Here is a 22,681-nt window from a genome sequence, read left to right as displayed (position 1 = left end):
GCCATGCATTACTGGCCACAGCAGGAATAATACAGCATTCAATATATTCCAGTGCACAAAAGCCCCCCCCCCCCCCCCTCTCCATTTTATTATTTATGTATTTATTTATGTATGAATCATTTTGTCCGTAGAAGTCATTTAAATTGCACAACCTCTTCAGGTTTATGTGACTTTTATTATTATTGTCTTCGGCCTTTCCATTTTGGACCAGCTCTTCAACAACGAGAAGACGTTTTCCTCCAGAATACCCTCCCTCACACATATAAAGACATGCAGGTCAGTGATTAGCCTGCAGAGGGCAGTGTGGTTAAATACACTAGTAGGTTGGTATGCAGATCGTATACAGATCTCTCTCTCTCTCTCTCTCTCTCTCTCTCTCTCTCTCTCTCTCTCTCTCTCTCTCTCTCTCTCTCTCTCTCTCTCTCTCTCTCTTCTCTCTCTCTCTCTCTCTCTCTCTCTCTCTCTCCTCTCTCTCTCTCTCTCTCTCTCTCTCTCTCTCTCTCTCTCTCTCTCAAGTAGGCAACCTAAGTACATTACAGTCATTTAGCAGACGCTTTTATCCAAAGTGACTTACAATAAGTGCATTAAACATAGGTAGGGAACGAAAACTACTAATCACCAGAAGTTCTTAAGTGCATTTCCTGCAAAAACAAGCAACCAAGAGTATACCTAGCGCTAAGGTAAAAGTGCAATATATCAGCTACCTATTTCCTTAAACAGATGAGACAAAATAGCTAAATCAAATGAGCGGGAGCTAAAACAAATAATTGTATCGACTAAACAAGATCCAATAAAACAATACAACAATAAAACAAGCGTTCGTACAACTAGTTAACAACAAGTAGGCAAGGCAAAGAGGAAGGGTAGTGTTTCCTGAAGAGGTGGGTTTTCAGCCTGCGGCGAAAGATGGGCAGTGACTCTGCTGTCCTGACATCAGTGGGGAGTTCATTCCACCACTGTGGGATCAGAACAGAAAAAAAGTCGTGACCGTGTGGATCATCCAGGAGGACCCTTGAGTGACGAGCCAATCAGTCACCCCGAGGTGGCAGACCGAAGTGGTCGGGCAGGGGTGTAGGCATCAACCATAGGCCGGAGGTAAGAAGGAGCTGTTCCTTTCACTGCCCTATAGGCTAGCACCAAGGTTTTAAACTGGATGCGAGCCGCTACGGGGAGCCAGTGTAGAGAACGAGGCGAAGAGGAAGGGTAGTGTTTCCTGAAGAGGTGGGTTTTCAGCCTGCGGCGAAAGATGGGCAGTGACTCTGCTGTCCTGACATCAGTGGGGAGTTCATTCCACCACTGTGGGGCCAGAACAGAAAAAAGTCGTGACCGTGTCGATCGACCAGGAGGACCCTTGAGTGAGGAGCCAATCAGTCACCCCGAGGTGGCAGACCGAAGTGGTCGGGCAGGGGTGTAGGCATCAACCATAGGCCGGAGGTAAGAAGGAGCTGTTCCTTTCACTGCCCTATAGGCTAGCACCAGGGTTTTAAACTGGATGCGAGCCGCTACGGGGAGCCAGTGTAGAGAACGGAGAAGGGTAGTTGTGTGGGAGAACTTGGGGCGGTTGAACACCAGACGAGCCGCAGCTTTCTGAACAAGCTCCAGAGGTCTGATGGCAGATGCCGGAGCACCAGCAAGGAGGGAGTTGCAGTAGTCCAGGCGGGAGATGACAAGTAATGTAGAGAAATGGTAATGTAGAGAAATGGAAAGACAGTAAGCTATGCTGAACTAATAGTGGGGGCTGTTAGTGACACGATACTTCACTTTGTGATACAAGCGCCAAATTTTCCACAAAGTTTCTTCTGGACCTACTTTTTCACAAAAGCCCGTTAGCCACCCAAAAAAAAACAATATGGCTGCCATTTTCCAAAATGGCTGCCGGCGAAAGACATGCTATGTGGTTTTTGACCTGGATTGTGATTGGATAATCCAAGTTTGATTATTTTGGCATCAGAATATAGTTTTGACTCCCTCCACCCCATCCCCCCGTTAGCCACCCAAAAAAACCCAATATGGCTGCCATTTTCCAAAATGGCTGCCGGCAAAAGACATGCTATGTGCTTTTTGACCTGAATTGTGATTGGATAATCCAATTTTGATTATTTTGGCATCAGAATATAGTTTTGACTCCCCCCTACCCCCTCCCCCCGTTAGCCACACAAAAAAAAAACAATATGGCTGCCATTTTCCAAAATGGCTGCCAGCTAAAGACATTATATGTGTTTTTTTTTTACCTGGATTGAAATTATTTTGGCATCAGAATATAGTTTTGACTCCCCCCCGCCCCTCCCCCCATTAGCCAAGCAAAAACATATATATGACTGCCATTTTTTTAAATGGCTGCCGGCGAAAGACATTTCATGTGGTTTTTGACCTGGATCGGGATTCGATAATCCAAATGTTTTCTAAGGGTGTACTGTAAAAAGGTTGTGCAGAATGCGCACCACTGAGTTAAGGGACTAACGGGACACAGGTGGAGAAATAAAACTAATCACAAGGCAGGAAACGTTACGACAAAATAAAACAAACACAACAGTAAAGTAAAAACTAAGTAACCACTTAAAACAGGACAAACTAACACATTCCAAAACAGTATTGTACTGTTATTATACAGCACTGTACTTTACTCTACTGTACTGTTCTGTTATTGTACAGCACAGTACTGTACTGTTTTGTTATTGTATAGCACAGTACTGTACTGTGCTCTACTGTATTGTTATTGAACAGCACTGTACTGTACTGTACTGTACTGTATTGTTGTTGGTTACCAGTTCACGATTTAGTGAAGAATCTAGGCCCTGAAAAATCCATTGGCCTCCTTTTCTTTCACACTTTCACTGGATGTGATGTCGTGTCAGCCTTTCGTGGGAAAAGGCAAAAAGACAGCATGGCAAACCCGGCAAGTGTGGCCTGAAGTGTCTCATGTCTTCCAGAAGCTCAGTCAATACCCACCAGTAACAGTGCATGACAAGAACAGCACTGGTAATGGGGTTGATGATGCAAGATTTTACCTGTTTGCATGGAAGCAGAGGTCCTGTGATGCCATTCCACCTACAAGGGCATCTCTTGCACATCATGTGAAGCATGCCACTTATCAAGTTGCCCCTGTCTGAAGCCAGGTAACTGTATGGCAAATGTCATACAGAGAGCCCTGCCAGCTGGGGATGGCGAGCAGAAGATGACATTTGGCAAGTAGCGTGGATGACACTCTACCAATTGCCCAGATTTGTGAACAACTGACAAAAGCCGGTGCAAGACTGAACGTCGTGGTAGATGCAAGTGCTACCGCTTTGGCGTTCAGTGCACACAGCTGAGTGCCTGCAAATGTGACGATTACAACAATTTGTGATCCAGACATGGTGGGGGGGGGGGGGGGGGGGGGGGGGGGGGAACTCATATGTTGATACTAAAATAATCAAAATCCAATCACAATCCAGGTCAAAATACACATAAAATGTCTTTCGCCAGCAGCCATTTTGGAAAATGGCAGCCATATTGTTTTTTTTTGCGTGGCTAACGGGCTTTTCTGCAAAAGTAGGTCCTTGGCATTGTTCATGCCAAATTTGGCGCTTGTATCACAAAGTGAACTATTGTAACATAAAAATGGACTTAGTGGCCCGCACTATAAACTAGTGTTATACTACAGTATTCACACTCCTTTAAATTGATGGCCCACTCTCATCTCAAACATAAAAGTTACTGCCACTGTTTACTGTAGTATTTACCAAAATCCGCCTAACTTTTCTTTTGCCTGGAAACCAGACGAATCTGCCAGTGCAAGAAAAAAAACACTTGCATATTAAATTATGTTCTGATACTGAAGCATGAACACATCTTATTGTCAAATCATCACATTTATAGAATGCACTAAATTACTTTTTGAGATACATGACATTCACAAGGTCAGCAGAGGATATTATTATTATGACTTCATTTTATAGAGGTTCCTTATGGCTGGAGGATCTTTAGTTAACTCTTTAAGGCCGGGAAGGGAACGCATGTGTGTCATTTTAAGATTTGTTTGGCTATTCAAAAATGGCAGATATACAAGCTCATAGCGCGGCACCGAGTGCCACGCTATGAGCTTGTAAATCTGCTATTTTTCGAAAAAAAATGTTTTAGAAGACATTTGTAAAATCCCCAGAAGCAAAGATTTCAGTAAAAAAAATCGCTTTAAAAAAGTGTTCAAACTAAAGATTTGCACACATTTTCACGATTTAAAAAAGAGATAGCAGATCTACAAGCTCATAGCGCGGCACTCGGTGCCGCGCTATGAGCTTGTAGATCTGCTACACACACACACACACACACACACACACACACACACACACACACACACACACACACACACACACACACACACACACACACACACACACACACACACACACACACACACACACTTTCACAAAAAAAAAAAAAAAAAAAATCTAAAACAGCCGATCCACAAGGTCATAACGCACTGTGAGCTTGTAGATCAGCTAATTTGGCCACTTTCATGTGACGCTGACGAAGTAGGGCATAGATATGAGATATGAGGTTTCTGCCCGGCAACAATGATAACTGCAAACAGCTTCCAGCAGCCACACATGATGAGGCTGCAGGAAGCTGTTTGCAGGCCATAAAAACAGACTTCCTGTGAGGCACAGTTCTCTGTTCATAGTTACAATAGACACAGAGGGGTCAAACTCATTTTGGGTCAGGGGCCTGATTGTGCAAAAAATCGACTTCATGCAGGTCTAAGCGGTGCATGTGCACGCGCAAATGCACATGCACTGTTCATGCACGCTGCCTTTGTTCTTGCATTCAGGTCTCTGTAAGTGCGTGCCAGTAACATCAACACATGCATTGCTGTGAATAAGGCTTGTGCTTTACTTGAGCCGTGTGGTTTCTTCCTTTTGAAGAGACCTGAAGTGGCTCCATGTACCCTCACTGACATTGTGGTCAGCTTAGAGCTTCCCTTCGTAGAAGCCGCTCACGTGACTTAGACAAGATGAGAGAGTGTGTGTGTGTGTGTGTGTGTGTGTGTGTGTGTGTGTGTGTGTGTGTGTGTGTGTGTGTGTGTGTGAGAGAGAGAGGGCGTGTGTGTGCGTGCAACATGAACAAGTTAAAGTAAAAAAAAAAAAAGACCAAAGTTCAGAGTCTATTGTGCAACGCCAACGGTGAAGAGCGATGTAGGACCACACGGGTATTCGACAAAAAGTAAAATAATATGTACGTATATTTATATAGTATTTATTGTGTAATCGGTTAATGCATAATATATGTATATTAACTTGTACTGATTAACTTGAGTGTTTGCGTCATTTCAGCCAGTCATGACTAAAGGAGTTTCCAGAGACCAAGGCTCTGGCTCACAGGAGACTACAGGAGATCAAGGTAATAATAATAAGGGTAATAATAATAATAATAATAATAATGAAACATTATGAACGTTAGAGTTCATTAGTGTACTAAAGGGAGCCCTTTTTTTTTAAATCTTCGGAAGCCTAATCTACACTGAAAATTCTAAGTGTTAATTTAACTCTGAGTGTGAAAATGGAGTTACAGACCTGTAAAGGTCCATTTGGACCCCTGGTGGGCCCCAGGCCAGATGTTGAGAAGGGTTATATAATACCCATTATCATAGTACAGTGGTTCTCAAACCCTTCAGGCGCGACCACCCAAAACCTCTCTCTTCTTTTTGGACAGGTGTTGAAAACTAGCAATTGTGCTGCAGTATATATACACACTAAGCAATGCATCTGGTTCATCAATGTGATTGTGATGTCCATGTCAAATAAATATACATACTGTAACATAGTATAGTTTGTTGATTACTTTTGACACAGTAATAGTGTTATTATTTATAGATTTTTTTCTGTTCATCAAAAGAAAATGGTGTCTATGTATTTATTTGTATGTATTTTACACGCCAAGTATCCCACCCCACACCCCTCCCCTTTGCGTGGGAGGAACACTCACAGAGACTTTGTGATGTGTGCCCTTACTCACACACACACACACACACACACACACACACACACACACACACACACACACACACACACACACACACACACACACACACACACACACACACACACACACACACACACACACACACACACACACACACACGGCAACGGAAACAAGCTGTCAGCTTTTTTCTGTGTTTCTCCTTTTGCTTGTGGTGGGCCTGTATGGGCCATGCAGGTCTACTGTAGATGTTATTGTTGCATATGATACAGTATGTGTTGGAAGTCATCAATAAAGATGACAACTTAAAGATGCACAATATTGTTTTTTTGAAACCGATACCGATAACTTCCTGCTTCTCAAGACCGATACCCAATAATACAAATATATATATATATATATATATTTAAAAAAAATCATAAATATATTTTTTCAAATATATATGAATCTGTAGTAGGCTACCTTATGGTAAGGAACACTAGTAGTGGGCAAAGGTGGATTTCACATAGCTTTGACTAATAGAATACATTTAATCATAGAACCTTTTAATCATTATTATTATTTTATTGTGTATTATTTATGAATGTATAATTTATTTGTTCTATTTATTGTGTAGCAATACAAGACTCAAAACACTGATTTACAGTTGAATTATTGGCAACTAAAGACATAGGAAACCAAGAAATAATGAAGACAAATACTGACAATGTCTATGAACATTGGCTTGCAGTTATTGCACATAGCCAAAATGCAATAATAATGTTAGGCTTGTCATTGAGAAAGGAAAATAAAGTTGTCTTTTTGAGCTGAAGTGGAACCTTAGAAGTCACTTTAAGTTTAGCATGAGGGAGAGGGTCGACCCTCTTCAGGAAATTACTTGATACCTCTAGGCCAGGGATCTTCAACGTTTTCAGGCCAATGACCCCCTAGCTGAGAGAGAGATGAACCAGGGACCCCCTACTCTATATTGTATAAAATTGTGTTACACATTAAAGAAGGAGTTCACCCAAAAAAATACTTATTTTCTATCAATTGCACACCCCATGAAGCCTTGAATCCATGGATTTATTTTTGTTTTTGTGGCATTCCTAAGCCAATAATTTGATGACCGGGTGTGTATCCGGTAGGAGACACAAATGATCTACTTTGTGTCTCCTACCGAATACATTAGCCGGTAGGAGACAGGAATCAAATTATTGGCTTAGGAATGCCACAAAAAAAAAAAAAAATCCATGGATTCAAGGCTTCATGGGGTGTGCAATTGATAGAAAATAAGTCATTTTTTGGGTGAACTACTCCTTTAAACTTTTCTTGTTTACTTGGTCTGCTCTTTTCCCCCCTCTACACCTATACCTCTTAGCCAAAAACAGCCAATCTGCAAGCTCACAAAGGCATTGTGAGCTTTTAGATCTGTTATTTTTGGCTCAAGTTCTCCTCAGAAAAAGGGATGCTAGGGTTCAAGTGGTTAATGCAAAAAAAGAAAAATCATATCACAAAAGGATTTCAGGCGGACCCCCTGTAGTAACTCTGAGGACCCCCTAGAGGTCCCGGACCCTCTGTTGAAGCTTGCTCTAGGCTACAGAAAACATTCAGTTGGCTATTAACACAAGACACAGACGATAGACAAGACAACCGGTTACTTACAGCTGCCATTAATTAGTGCTTTTGATTGCCTGTGTGGTCAAATCAGGGTCAAATGCATAGGCTCAACGAGCCATCGTCCACCACATCACTCTGATCTCCTAACAAGTTGGAGAACACTCTAGGCCAAATCCACACGGAGACGTTTTAGGTGAATCCGCATAACTTTTCGTCCACAGGGAGCCGGCGATTTAGGTCCGCAATACGCTTCTTTTTGAAAACTGGGTCCAGCGTGAATTAATCTGAATACACTACCCTTGCGTCTCCGTGTGTACACCTAAAGACGCATCTTTCCTGAAACCGATGACGCCACAGCCCCCCCCCCCCCCCCCCCCCCACCCCAACAGCAACAACAAACATGGCGGCCCCCGTCGACGCCTTATTGATCAAACTACAGCGTCACAAAAAAGTATCAAAAGTAGCAGAACTACAAGCTTGTATATCGCGTCGCACAAAATTATCAAAAGTAGCAGATCTACAAGCTCGTAGATCAGCAGAAGCTACTTAACGTAACTAGTAGAGGTGTAACAATATAGTAACTGCATTGAAAAATCGTTTTGAATTTCTCTACCTTCTACTATATCGATATTAGGCCTGTCAAAAAAAATCGATTCATGAATAAATCGCGATTCTTAATGCCACGATTTTAAAAATCGAATAAAAATATTAAAATCGATTTTTTTATTTAAAAAAAATATATATATATATATATATTTTTTTTTTTTTTGATTTTTTTTTTTATAAGTTAGTACCTTTTTCACTGCACTTTGTCTGAAATCAATGTCAGAAAGACTGACTGACATGATCTGGCTGCATTGAAGTGTATGATTCAACTTTTCATGGTTTATATTATATCAAAATGTTCTAGTATAATTAAAGCAAAGTGATTTGGGGTAGAAAATCGCAATAAATCGCAGAATCGAATATCAATTAATCGCAGAATCGAAATTTTAATCGAATCGGCACCCTAGAAAATCGCAATAAATCGCAGAATCGAATCGAATATCAATTAATCGCAGAATCGCAATTTTAATCGAATCGGCACCCTAGGAATCGATTTTGAATCGAATCGTGAGGTAAGTGAATCGTGACACCCCTAATCGATATGCAAACAGCTAAATATCGTATCGTTTGACTTTGTATCGTATCGAATCGTTTTGCAATGAAATGAATCGTATCAAATCGTTCTGCAATGCAAATAATCAATTACATCAATACTAAGTACTTTTAAGAAGAAAAAAAGAGAAAGAGGGGTTTATATCCAGTATCCAGGTATGTATTTTTCACACAGAATGTTTGGGTAAATAAATAGTTACTATATCGATTTTAAATCGTTGAATCGAATCATATCGTTCTAAATTAACCTGTCCTGTATCGTTCATGTATCGTATCGACTAAATCACTGAATTGAAACGTGTCGTATCGTTCTAAATGAACCTGTATCGTTCATGTATCGTATCGACAACCAAGTATCGTGATACGTATCGAATCGTTGTTAAAACATATCGTTACACCCCTAGTAACTAGTAAGGCTACTTCTTGGCCTCAATCACAAAACCCATCTAACCCCTGCTCATTTTGATAGGATTGGATGGCTTAGGGTTGAGGACAGAGTACAGCAACTTGCTATGGGCCTGGTCTTCAATATACACCACAACATTGGGATCCCCCTGTATTTGTCAAAATACCTCCAAAATGTTAATGAAGTCCACGATCATAACACCAGGGGCAGCTCCACGAATCATGTTCAACCCATATTTGGCTCAACAAAGGGAATGAACTCGTTCTCATGCTATTCATCAAAAATGTGGAATGCCCTACCAAAATGGAGTAAAGGAGTGTAAAACCCTACTCACTTTCAAAACTGCCCTAAAGATACACCTTCAGGAGGCTGCAATTCAAAAATGGCCCCTGTCTAAGTCTTAACCTACCCCCCCTACCCTACCCCCCCCCCTTTTCTTTGTTCTTCTCTTGTACATATGTTTCACTCTTCAGTAACCTGTAAGCTGATTGTATGACATTCTGTATACTGTAGTAGTGTGTATATCTGTCTGTCTCTTATATGTCATCATGATTTGTGTGCATGGGGATCTCATCTTAAACAAGCTCAGTGCTTAATGAGTCTTCCAGTTTAGTAGACCTTGTATTGTGAATTTGTACTTCCATGTAGGCCTACTGTTGTTCTCATGTCTTACTAAATAAAGCCATGGATGGATCACATGACGGTCGTCTGTTACGACGGTCATGGATGAACTTCAACCTGGTGTTTGCATTTTCTCTATTTACAATCCGTACATCTACATAAACGTTCATATTTCTAATATAAAGTGCTGACCCATGGCCACGGATGTTACAATTATGTACGGGCCCGCATAAGTACCCGTATATTCCGTATTGTTCAATAAAAAGCATTTTAATCCGATTGGTGGCCATTGTCTCCATTTGCTTGCATTTACGCGACCCTATCGGTTGGGAGGTGTATTACACTCTGATACATTATAACTATGAGAAAATGGCCGCTGATCGGATTAAAATGCTTTTTTTATTGAAAAATACGGAATATACGAGTAATTATACCCACCCGAAGTGAATTGTAACATCCATGGCCATGAGGTAAGCACTTTATATTTGAAATCTGAACGTTTATGTAGATGTACAGGGTATAAATGAAGAAAGTGCAAACACCAGGTTGAGTTCAGCCAGGACGCTCGTGACAACGCTCGCAATATGCCGTGCCCCAGCGCATCTTTATTATTATGGGTCAAATTCAGTGGTGGAAGAAGTACTCGGATATTTTACTTAAGTAGCAATACCACAATATAAAAATACTCTGTTACAATTAAAGGCCTGTGCTCAAAATGTTACTTCATGGTACAAAAGTATTGGCATCAAAATATCCTTAAAGTACCAAAAGTAAAAGTACTAAAATGTTTGAAAATAACTGATCGACAAGCTCACATTGCGTCGCGATGCGCTTTGTGAGCTTGTAGATCGGCTATTTTCAAATAGTCTATGTATAAAATAGGGCTAAAGTGGTTAATGTATGTTTTGTAATGTAATACTGTATATCTGCAAAGTAACTAGTAATCGTGGATTTTACTTTGGCTGGTCAATTTAAGATGACAACAGCAACAAAGGTTAGTAGTAGACCTGTATGTATGATGATCAGTTATTATTCCAGACAGTGGTCTATCCAAGGGATTTTAACACGTTTGAGACCAGGTCTCAACCAGTTCCTCATGCCGTCTCACTCTCTCTCTCTCTCTCTCTCTCTCTGTAGCGTAGCCAGAGTGTGTGTGTGTGTGTGTGGGGGTGGGGGCAGGGGGGGGGGGGGGGGGGGGGGGGCTGTGCTGCTGCTGCTGCTACAACGTGTGCGAGAGAGTCTCCACACAACGGTGTCTAACCGAGTTATACTTCTCCAGTACAACGGTGTCTAACCAAGAGTTATACTTCTCCACACAACGGTGTCTAACCGAGAGAGTCCATGCAGATCACAGCTGACAAATATTATATATTATCGGAGCTATTATTAATGTTATCGGTTTTATTGGGATGACGTCATAATTCCTGATATCGGACCGATAATTATCGGGCCGATACTTATCGTGCACCACTAATGTCAATCACCTCCAGGTGACCAGAGAGAGCTGATCATCCAGAGATCCATCCTCAAAGCGGCTGCAGTGTGTCTGGTGCTGCTGTGTTTCCTACTGGCGTTGAGAACCACAGACATGGCCCTGTACTGTGAGTATCTAGCCTGGCTCCAGCCCGTGAATCGCTAGCCACGTCCATTAAAAAAATATGTTCAGGCGATTCTGGTCTGGTGACGCTCTCATAGGAGGTCTCAGCCTCGGTTGAAAATCTGTTCGACGAATCGGGATCGGGATAATCCAGTACGAACCAATCGCCAAAGAGTCTTTGAAAAAAAAAAACTTTGGCCACGCCCCCATCTCAGCAATCGGCTGCATTGAGAGGGCTTTCAGACTGAATAATGGAGTGAAACGAAATGAAAATTCAGGCTGAGTGTCAGGCTAGTGAGTATCAGCTCAAAGGTCAAATCCATGCACTTACATCAACAAACAGAGACTCAGTGGTGTAAAGTAACTAAGTACATTTACTCAAGTACAGTACTTAAGTACAGTTTTGAGGTATTTTTTACTTTACTGCAGTATTTCCAATTTTCAGTAGGCCTACTTTTACTTCAACTCCACTACACCTCAGAGGCAAATATTGTATTTTTACTCCACTACAATTATTTGAAAACTTTATTTACTAGTTACTTTGCAGTTATAAATGATTATATTATAAAACATACATTAACCACTTCAGCTCTATTTTATACCTCGGCTATTTAAAAAAACCCGATCTACAAGCTCACAACGTTGTGAGCTTGTAGATCTGCTATTTTCAAACATTGTTATTACTTTTACTTTTGGTACTTTAAGTACATTTTGATCAGGGTTTCCGCTAGGCATTTTTTTGGGCCGGCCACCATAGCCGACAGGATTATATTTTATCGGCCAGAGAATACATTTACCGGCCATATTATAATTAACGTCACATGCGTGTTTGCACACATGCACCAACCAACTGATCATTACACCTCGTTACGTTAGCGCTGCGCTTCTTTCCACTTTATCACAGATGCAATATGTTCCTGTTTTTATAGATAACTGAATGATATGATCTATTATATCATGCAGAGATGTCGCTTGCCAAAAATGAAATGAATAAACTGGGCATGAGTGAACTGCTGCGGGACGAATACCAAAACGCGCGCTCGCCCAAAAACAATCCGGCGGTATTGACCTGGTATTCCTAAACGTAACATCAGTAAACTATGCCTAAACCTAACCTTATGGCTTATTCCTAAACTTAACCTCAGCAAAACAGTGCCATAACCTTGTTCCTAATCTTAATCTCAGTAAAACTATTCCTAATCCTGAACCTATTTCTACCCTTATCCTCAGTAAAACAAATACAATAATACAAGAACCGCTGGTCCGCCTTAAAAATGGGGGCGAGGGTGTTTTGGGGCGAGTCCTCCGGTTACCCTGCGCCAGAGCCTTGCCCTGCGCGACACCGTCGCACATTATAAACAAATTAATATATATATATGTTGGGCTTTACATCTCATTCAACCTTAATATGCAAAAGTAGGTTTTGTTTTGTTAACGTTAATTATATATGTCATGATATATGTGGGAGCAAGGGAGGTTGTCAGGTTGATTACTTGCCTCTAGTTCCCTGCTGCAATCAGTGTCATCAGCTTTCACCAACTTTCACCACTTTATCCATTGCAGGCAGACAGTCACTGTGCTTGCATAATATCCACGACCCACACAAGTTCGGGTCCCTGTTTTATTATCGACAATTGGGTCCGGCTTGGTTCAGATTCTATCACCTCGGAACCCCAGTTCTGTTTATCAACACCTGAGCGAACCACCCGTAGGCCTGTGCAGCGCTGATTAGGAAGAGACACAGCTGTGTAAAGAGCTTTGTGCTTCACCCTGACGGTGTTGTGGCGTTTAGAAAATAGCAGACATACAAGCTCACAACGCGGCGTTTTGCAATGTGCTGTGAGCTTGTAGGTCTGATACTTTCAACGTAAGTCACCATCGTACAACGAATAGGCTAATCTACAACTGCAGCGCACAGCAGCAGGCTGTCGGGAATTAAACCACAGTGTAAGATTATATGATGATTTTTTTTAAATGATTATGATTTTAATGGTTGTAGCCAACTACTGTATCCAAATAATAATATTAATAACAGGCTTAAATGATAAAATAGCCTAATAACAGCATTTTCCCAACCGGCCACGGTGGCCGGTGGTGTTTATGAATAGCGGCCAATTAAACATTTTATCGGTCAATGGCCGGTAAATACCGGCTAACGAAATCCCTGATGCCAATACTTTTGTACTTTTACTGAAGTAACATTTGATTTCCGGAATTTTACTTGTAACAGAGTACTTTTAAGTTGCATACTTTTCTTTTACTTAAGTAAAACATTTGAGTATTCTTTTTCTACCACTGTGTATTATACATGTTATGTATAATACACATACATGTTAACTATTCACATTAAAACACACCTGATCAGGAACATTGAGTTTATTTTATGTTATTTTCAAGCATTATGTTTGATCTCATCATTTGAACAGTAACAACAGCTGTGTTTATGGTTATCTTTTGGTTCTTTACAGATCATTCAGCCAATACCCTGACCACCCTGACCCTGGAGATTATCCTGTTGAAGACCGAGTACACCAACCTGATGCTCAAACGAAACCAACTACAACATGAACTTGAGAAAGAGAAAGGTGAGAGACGTTACAAACCTTTTGCCATCATTGCCGGAATGTGTTGATAGACAGACAGACACACACAAGGGGGCAGTGTTTAGCTGTTTATCATGAAAGTATGAGTAGCAGAGTTTATGAGACGCTAGTTAAACAAATATCTTCTGACTCCCTACCTCCCTGACTACTATTATTACTATTATTATAAATACTCTAGTCTACGTGTTAGAATTGATTATCAGTGCATTGCAAATCCCTCACTAAATATCCTTTTGCAGTTCGTCCCACTGAGGTCAATCAGATATAACATTTGTACACAGAAAACCATGCAGTGTGTTCCATACAGCAGGTGTATAAAACCAAACATATTTTCCTCTTTCCCAAATCTGTGTTCAGTGAAGTTGTGTCCAAGTGGATGGCAGCAGTTTGGATGCAGCTGTTATAACAGATCTACAACATGGAAAACCTGGGAGGAAAGCAGACAGCAATGTCTGGAGACACCAGGAGCAAATCTGGTGGTCATTGACAATAAAGAAGAACAGGTTAGTGTATTTGAGATAATTCTGTGTTTACGGTGAAAACATGAATATATTAGATTAATGATGGTTCAATCATGTACAAATGATCAGGATTTCATCAGAGGATTGAACGATGAATCATCATCCTGGATTGGACTGAAGAGGACTTTGGGAATTTGGACCTGGCTGAATGGAACTCCACTTACAACACCGTGAGACATTTTACACATTTTTATTAGGGCTCAGGAACTGATTAATTTCGATTAAATAATTACAGAAAATTAACATGATTAAAATAATTAACGTAACATTTTAATCGCTTAGTTTTTGCCTTTCTCACTGAACGACTTTCATGCGTACTGATCATACCGGTGCACCAAGACCAGTGGTCTGTTTAATATTTTGGCCAAGGATATTGAGGGAGAGTTGGACTGAAGGGGTCTATATTATTATTATTTTTTTAATCAATATGGACTAAATTGTTGGTAGTGTTATGGCCTTTGAAGCAACGGAGAGTTTCGTTTGTGTTGGTTGGTTGGTTGGTTGGTTGGATGGTTTGTTCATACAGGATATTGGACAATAAGGTCAATCAAGACATCTTTATTTGTATTTCTCCTAATTAGCTACAGAAGGTCCTTGAATTTATATAGGCTACCTGAATCTCTGAATATATTCCTAAAATTGCTGCACTTGATGGTAAAACTTGCACTGATCTGTTGGTCTGTTTAGTACCACCTTGATATAAAACTATATTTTGTTGCTTAAACTTATGTATTCACTCATCGATTCACTCATATACCAAAATCTGTTTTAACTGAAAATAAATCGCTTCTCAGGTCAAATATTGATATGCGATTAATTTCGATTAATTAATTACAAAGCCTCCAATTAATTAGACACTATTTTTTAATCGAGTCTCAGCTCTACAGTAGTTTTTGTATTGAAATTCCATCAAAGTCACTGTATGTGGGTGACTGACTGACTGGATGTGATTAAAATGCATTGTGTTGTTTATTCTACAGGTACTGGGACAGTGGATATCCTGATGAGAACCAAGGTGACTGGAACTGTGCACGATACTGGCACAGCAATGGGAAATGGAGTAATGGGGTCTGTTCAGATACTGTCAAATCGATTTGTGAGAAGAAGATTCTCTTAACTTCAGAATAAAAAAGAAAAAATAAAACTCATCAGAATGAGTTTTATTAGTCACAGTCACATCACATGTTTACAGTTGTAAAGAAGAGAGCAGAAGGGAAGGAGAGAGAGAGAACAAGTTAAATGTGCGTGACGTTCTATAAACATTGGATTTATAATTTGGTATCATGTGCATAAAGATCTATCTGTTAAAGATGCACCCAAGCTTCAGGATAAACACAACAAAGTACTTTGTTTTTACTCAAGTAAAAGTATCAATACTGCAGTGTAGAAACACTCTATTACAAGTAAAAGTCCGGAATAAAAAATGTACTTGGGTAAAAGTACAAAAAGCATTGGTATCAAAATGCACTTAAAGTACCATTTTAAAGTTTTTACAATGTATAACAATCTATTGAAAATAGCAGATATACGGATCTTGTAGATCGGCTATTTTCAAATGGCTGAAATGTATATAGGCTGTATGTTTTGTGATGATAATCAAAAATCTACAAAGTAACTAGTAACCATAGTTTACATCAAAAACTACATCACACATGCAGGCGTAGTGAGAAGCTGCGCTACAGCTACCCAATCAAACATCATGTGGAGTAACGCAACAATTAAACTCTCTCCAGAGAGAAAATGTGTCAGAATTCAATTTGGATACAAAAACTTTTGCACACCTCAATCAACCCATTGAGACCTGGAACGTATCTGTGTCACATTTTGATTGGAGCTAAAAAGCATTATTTTACACTTTGGCTATTCAAAAATAGCAGATATACAAGCTCATAGCACGGCACCAAGAGCTTGTAGATCTGCAATTTTTTTTTAAATCGTGAAAATGTGTGCAAATCTTTGAATATATTGTTTCAAAGCGAACATTTTTAACTCAAATCTTTGCTTCTGGGGGTCCCTGGAACTAAATATTTTGAGATGGGGATCCGTGGCCAAATACATATACATTTTGAGGTCCTTGACAACCGATACCGATAACCGATGATAATTATATATATATATATATATATATATATATATATATATATATATATATGTATATATATATATATATATATATATGTATATATATGTATATATATATATATATATATATATATATATATATGTATATATATATATATATATGTATATATATATATATATATATGTATATATATATATATATATATATATATATATATATATATATATATATATATATATATATATATATATATATATATATATATATGTATATATATATATATATATATATATATATATATATATATATATATATATATATATTAAATGTACCTGTAGTTTTTGCACACCTGGTGGTAAAAAAAGACTAGTAGTGAGCAAATGACATGAACAAAACAAAGCCAAGAACAGTTTTGACTCTTCAATTAAAGTGACCATATTTATTTTCCCAAATAAAGATAATTGAGTCAATCAGTCAATGTCAATGACACTGTGTTTCCCTGAACAATGAGTGGTCCATATCAAGAAATGGAAACAACTATTACCTGGCATTTACAGGACAGCAAGCCTATCAAACATTTGCCAAAAGAAATCAAACAAAAAACATTTGACAACCTGTCAAATAGATTGTAAAATGTAAACATTTGCCATAGTAAGGTGCATCACTCAGTGATATAAACATAAAGGCCTCTTCTCCTCTAGAAGGGATGCTGCAAAAGTGCAAATCTTTGCATAAGGATTCAAATTAAATACTGACAAGTCAAATCAGTCTCTGTAAACAAACTGAAAAGGTGCATTCCTCACAGTAACAAAAAAGAAATAAGGTAATGAAACAAGTTAGACATGTACTGTATATGTAAACACAAACTGAAAAAGTGCATTCCACACAGTAACAAACAGTCATTTTAAGCGATAATTATCGGGCCGATAATTATCGTGCACCACTAGTTAGTGTTGAAAGCAGGTGCGTAGGCTAAAAGCAGCAGGCCACATCAGAGCAGGTGCGTAGGCTAAAAGCAGCAGGCCAGTGAGGCCACATCAGAGCAGGTGCGTAGGCTAAAAGCAGCAGGCCACATCAGAGCAGGTGCGTAGACTAAAAGCAGCAGACCAGTGAGGCCACATCAGAGCAGGTGCGTAGGCTAAAAGCAGCAGGCCACATCAGAGCAGGTGCGTAGGCTAAGAGCAGCAGGCCACATGAGAGCAGGTGTGTAGGCTAAAAGCAGCAGGCCACATCAGAGCAGGTGCGTAGGCTAGAAGCAGCAGGCCACATCAGAGCAGGTGCGTAGGCTAAAAGCAGCAGGCCACATCAGAGCAGGTGCGTAGGCTAAAAGCAGCAGGCCACATCAGAGAAGGAAGTACCGTGCACGCCGGGCAGTGTGCGGGTTCCTTCCTCCCTTCTCAGAATTCCATGTAATGTTAAATTACATGGAATTCCTCCAAATATGTAAAACCTGTACAAATGGCAGCTTGTCCCTATACTCCTCCTTGTGCTGTCTGTTTGGTAGAAGAGGACACAGAACATAATATGTTTGTTTCATGTAAAAGTAACTTTTGAGACAACGTTGATGCTGTCATGCCTCAGTCAGCTCAAGGTGAATTTTATAGTAAAACTGAAATATTATGTTTGGTCTCAAACACATCCTTTAGTGAAACATATCATGTAAATGTAAAACCAAAACTGATTCAACAACTCATGCATGTGTTCCATTTGTAAAACTTGTACCTGTATGTATTGCATGTTTAAGCATTCAGTATTATACGTACCCAATACACATGGTACTTTGATGTGTTTCTCCATGTTTTTTTTTTTCTAAATGGCCTTGCAATGTAAAAGCTAAATAAAATCAATAAAAATACACCTCAGGGGAGGCTCATTTCAATCCGTGGTGGTTCTTGGTTCTTGCCATACCCAACATGGTGGTGTACATACTAGCAAACAAACATACGGTGTCATTTACTGCCACATGATTGGTCCAGAGCTGTGGTTTTCAACCCTTTTCATATCAAGGTATTTATTCGGCATTTGAGCCACAGACCCACCGTTAGATGAGATTTAGACTCTCAGACCAAAAACATAGAATATTTATTTTGTTGTCGCTGTATAAGATTGTGTCCACAATTCCGTGCTGTATTGATGTGGTGCCATAGGAGAGATGACAGGCAAACATTGATCAAAATAACAATTCTTCTACATTCTCTAATTGTGTTGACTTCTTGTAAATTAAAGAATCCACATGTTTAACAATAATGTAACTCTTGAGAGCGTAAAATGAAACCAAATGGACCCGTAAGGGTCCATTTTAGTGCCACTGGACGTGCCACTGGACATCTAAGACGTAAAAAAAAAAAAAAAAAAAAAAAAAAAAAAATATATATATATATATATATATATATATATATATATATATATATATATATATACATTTAAAAAAAAAACATTTTTCAGAACCCAAGATATGATGATTTGAACATGTTCTGCTCCATTCACTTCTTGTTTAACTTCTTACTGAAAAAGGCTGTATCTCAGCTCCTAAGCACTTTTTTTTTTTACCTTGAATTTTGGCTCTGGCACCCAAACTGCCAGAAATAAGTCAGGCACTGAATGACTTAATAGTTTTAAAAACAAAGCACAGAAAGTGCAGGAATGTGCTCTCCCACATTGGGAGACCACAGATCTAAAGCTGGGTCAGGGGAGGTATTACACTCCCCCACGGTCTAGCAGGGGGACGACCGATGTGAAGAAAGTTTTGTTCTGAATGTATGATCATTATATTGAACTTATAGTGGTATGTAGTGACCTACATGTTGTTCTGTTCTGCTTTCAACTGACACAAGGGGCAATACTTATATTTTAGTTTTTGACTGTTTGGGGGTGGGTTACTGTGGACAGTAACTCATCTTATATTGTTATACTGTATGTTGTATTGTGTACGCTTTTGTTTTCATATAGGTATTCTGTTTTTGCATTTGCTGCAGCACAAACTGCACATCTTGGGACCAAAACTTTGAACTGTTTCCAAGTGTTCAACTTGTTCTCACGCACTCCTTTTGCCTGCCAATGAACACGTTGTAGCGGACAAGCACTCTCCAATCCCCTCTTAATAGTCAGGGGATATTAGCAGAAAGATGTCCAATATTGGAATACATTCCTTACCGAAAAAGTACTTGGGCTAAAAACAGCCCAACCTCAATGGGCTTTTTACACAAAAAGTATACCTGGAAAACTATGTCCGTTTTTAGCCCAAGGAGTGGTTTTGGTGCAAAACAAATGCTTGCAATGGATTCAGAATCATAAAAACACCCTAGTGTGACCCCTCACATGCTACTTAAAACAGAATTAAATTTTGATTTGTTTTCCCCCCCACACATAAGGTTATGGTGGGTACCCCAACTTTAAGAAGCTGTCAAAAATTCGCCTAGGGAAACTGCATTTCAGTCTTTGTGAGATGTGTTACTAGACACTTTTACAAACACATTGGTGAAGATTTTTTTTGGTAAGGAATTTATTCCAAGATGTTTTTAATATCCCCTGACTACAGTATAAGAGCTGTTTTGTAATGAAAGGCAGCGGTCCCAGACATAATCATTCCCAGATGTTCTACATTGCACTTCCTGAAAAGTCAAAAATAGCTCCTGAACAAACTTAGAAGATCTGTTGTGAATGTGCAAATATCTTAAATAAAAATGTGCCATGTTCACGTTCAAACATACCGAAGTCTGACATCATATAGGCTACCACACACCCACTGGGTCATAAAGAAATTGATTACATAGATTAGCGTTGGTTGAAAAATCTGCTGTCGTCTGCAACTAACCAGCTTCATCACAGATCTCGCAGATCTCTGTATAGATGTCAGCCCTTTAAAAAAAAAGTACAAAGTAAAAGTACAAAAGTATTGGCACTGGTTATGCGGAATGTTCCGTCCTAGAATATGTAAAAGCCTTTTGAAAATAGCAGATCTACAAGCTCACAACGTGTCGCATCGCGACGCGTTGTGAGCTTGTAGATCTGCTATTTTCAAATGGCCGAAATATATATAGGGCTGACGTGGTTAGTGTATGTTTTGTAATAATATATATTTTTAAAAGTAACTAGTAACTAAAGTTTTTAAATCATTGTAGTGGAGTAAAAGTACAATATTTGCCTCTGAGATGTAGTGGAGTAGAAGTAAAAGTATTGAAAATTGGAAATACTCCACTAAAGTAAAAATACCTAAACATTTTACTACTTTTTAAGTGCTGTACTTGAGGAAATGTACTTAGTTACTTTACACCACTGGTGACATGAGTGGGACGACATGGTCCGTCCACCCGCCTTTTTTCTCTCCTCAAGAATTCAAGCATCAATTATCCAGCAGATGCAGAACGCTGTGTGGGACGATCATTAAAACTCTGCTCAGCCTGTCATTTGAACCTCTCTATCCAACACTATGCATCTGATCATCCTTATCCTTGGGATTATGCTTTTCACAAAAGGTACGTCTTTTTTTTTGTATTAACATTTCTGTCTTTTGGGGTGGGGGGTGTTCCTGTTCTTTTTCTTCCTTCTCTTTTCTTTAGTTTTTTTGAAACGCGCCCCCAGTATTGGATCATGTAAGAATCTATGTCATTACAGCAACGATAAATACAATTTTAAATGTGAAAAAAAAAATGAAAAAACATTGTTAACCCATTAAGACCTGTCACTTTTTTAATGTGAGCTAAAAAGCATTATTTTACACTTTGGCTATTCAAAACTATACAGATATACAAGCTCATAGCGCTTGCTATTTTAAAAAAAATCGTCAACATTTGTGCAAATATTTGAATATATATATTTTTAAAGCGAACATTTCTAACACAAATTGCTTCTGGGGATTCTACAAATGTCTTCTAAATCAGTTTAAAACCGTTTTCTGAAACACTTATGTTGCTATAATATCAGTGGTTCTCAAACTTTATCATGTCAAGGAGCCCCACAACGATATGTATTTGGCTGCGGACCCCCGTCTCAAAATATTTTGTTCCAGGGACCCCCAGAAGCAAAGACTTGAGTAAAAAAAACAATTGCTTTAGAGATATATATTCAAAGATTTGCACACAAAAAAAAATCTCGATTTAAACCAAAAATAGCAAATCTACAAGCTCATAGCGCGGCACTCAGTGCCGCGCTATGAGCTTGTATATCTGCTATTTTTGAAAAGCCAAAGTATAAAATATGGATAAAGTGGTTACACAGATGCGAGGGTTAATTTCCAAATCAGGTTTTCTATAGCTACAGGGAGCCAAAAGGGAAAGGCTAAAGAGCCACATGTGGCTCCTGAGCCGCAGGTTGCAGACCGCCGAGCTAGTGTCAGCTATAAGGTTGACCACAGTAAAGAATGGAATATGTCTATAGACCTTCAATGGTAATATGCATTGGTTACAGTGTAATATGAGTGCATTGCAATATGGGGGCTGGTATATTAGTGTATAATGGTATATGATATTATATATGGATGCATGTACAGATGTGCCATTTCAAAACTTCACATGTCCTGCCATCGCCAAGACAGTACATTTTCAGGGGATTCCCAGGGCAATAAGAGGGACAAAGAAGGGCATTTAAAATGCTGAATTATTTTGATGATCACTGCTTTTATGATGCTAATTAATTTGAGCAACTGGTCAAGGACCTCTTCAAATCACCTTTCGCCTCATAATGAGTCTGACACCTTCTTCAACACACATTCTTTTGTTCTCATGTATATGGATGTCTGTTGAAGGGAAAAACGGGGGTGTGTAGTGACAACTTCTTTTCAGGGGCAAAACAGTGCAATTTTAAGGGCAGAACAGGGAGGAAAAAATGCCTTTTCAGGGCACATTCAGGGAAAGAACAGTAACGTGTGAAGTTTTGAAGTGGCACATCTGTATGCATGCAAGTACAAAGACCATGTGCTGTTTAAATGACTGTTCCTCATTAACCATCAGAGATTTCTGCGTGTGACATCCTGCGGGGGATGAGTGTCTCTAGGGGCAGATACACACTGTAGGACTTTTAAAGTCCTTGCGGGCTTGTTTCCGTTGGGGTCTTGGCAGTGGCGGCCTTTCCTATGTTTCACCCGTTTCAATTGAAACGGGCCCCGAACCTCAGGGGCCCCCAATTTTTCTGGGGAAAAAA

At 39.4% G+C, this 22,681-nt stretch overlaps 1 protein-coding gene across 1 annotated transcript; it reads left to right on the top strand.

The window, feature by feature from the left end:
- Positions 1 to 205: 205 nt before the first annotated feature.
- LOC311041419 (C-type lectin domain family 6 member A-like) lies at positions 206 to 16,090 on the top strand. The gene is made up of 7 exons (XM_084051788.1): positions 206 to 276; positions 5,310 to 5,376; positions 11,230 to 11,340; positions 13,805 to 13,921; positions 14,297 to 14,442; positions 14,530 to 14,630; positions 15,441 to 16,090. Exons 1-7 carry the CDS (start codon positions 271 to 273, stop codon positions 15,586 to 15,588), a joined length of 696 nt encoding a protein of 231 aa, XP_083907914.1. The 5' UTR covers positions 206 to 270; the 3' UTR covers positions 15,589 to 16,090.
- The last annotated feature ends 6,591 nt before the right edge of the window (positions 16,091 to 22,681 follow it).

Source organism: Gymnoscopelus microlampas (genome assembly GCF_963454915.1).
Source record: "Gymnoscopelus microlampas genome assembly, chromosome: 3".
Lineage (NCBI taxonomy): Eukaryota > Metazoa > Chordata > Actinopteri > Myctophiformes > Myctophidae > Gymnoscopelus > Gymnoscopelus microlampas.
This window is presented reverse-complemented; position numbering and strand designations above follow the sequence as displayed.

What these genes read in the sequence shown, in the direction of transcription:
- LOC311041419 (XM_084051788.1), top strand. An exon ending in CACAGACATGGCCCTGTACT is followed by an intron (nt 11,341 to 13,804) that starts GTGAGTATCTAG and finishes GGTTCTTTACAG; the next exon opens with ATCATTCAGCCAATACCCTG. An exon ending in GGAACTCCACTTACAACACC is followed by an intron (nt 14,631 to 15,440) that starts GTGAGACATTTT and finishes TTTATTCTACAG; the next exon opens with GTACTGGGACAGTGGATATC.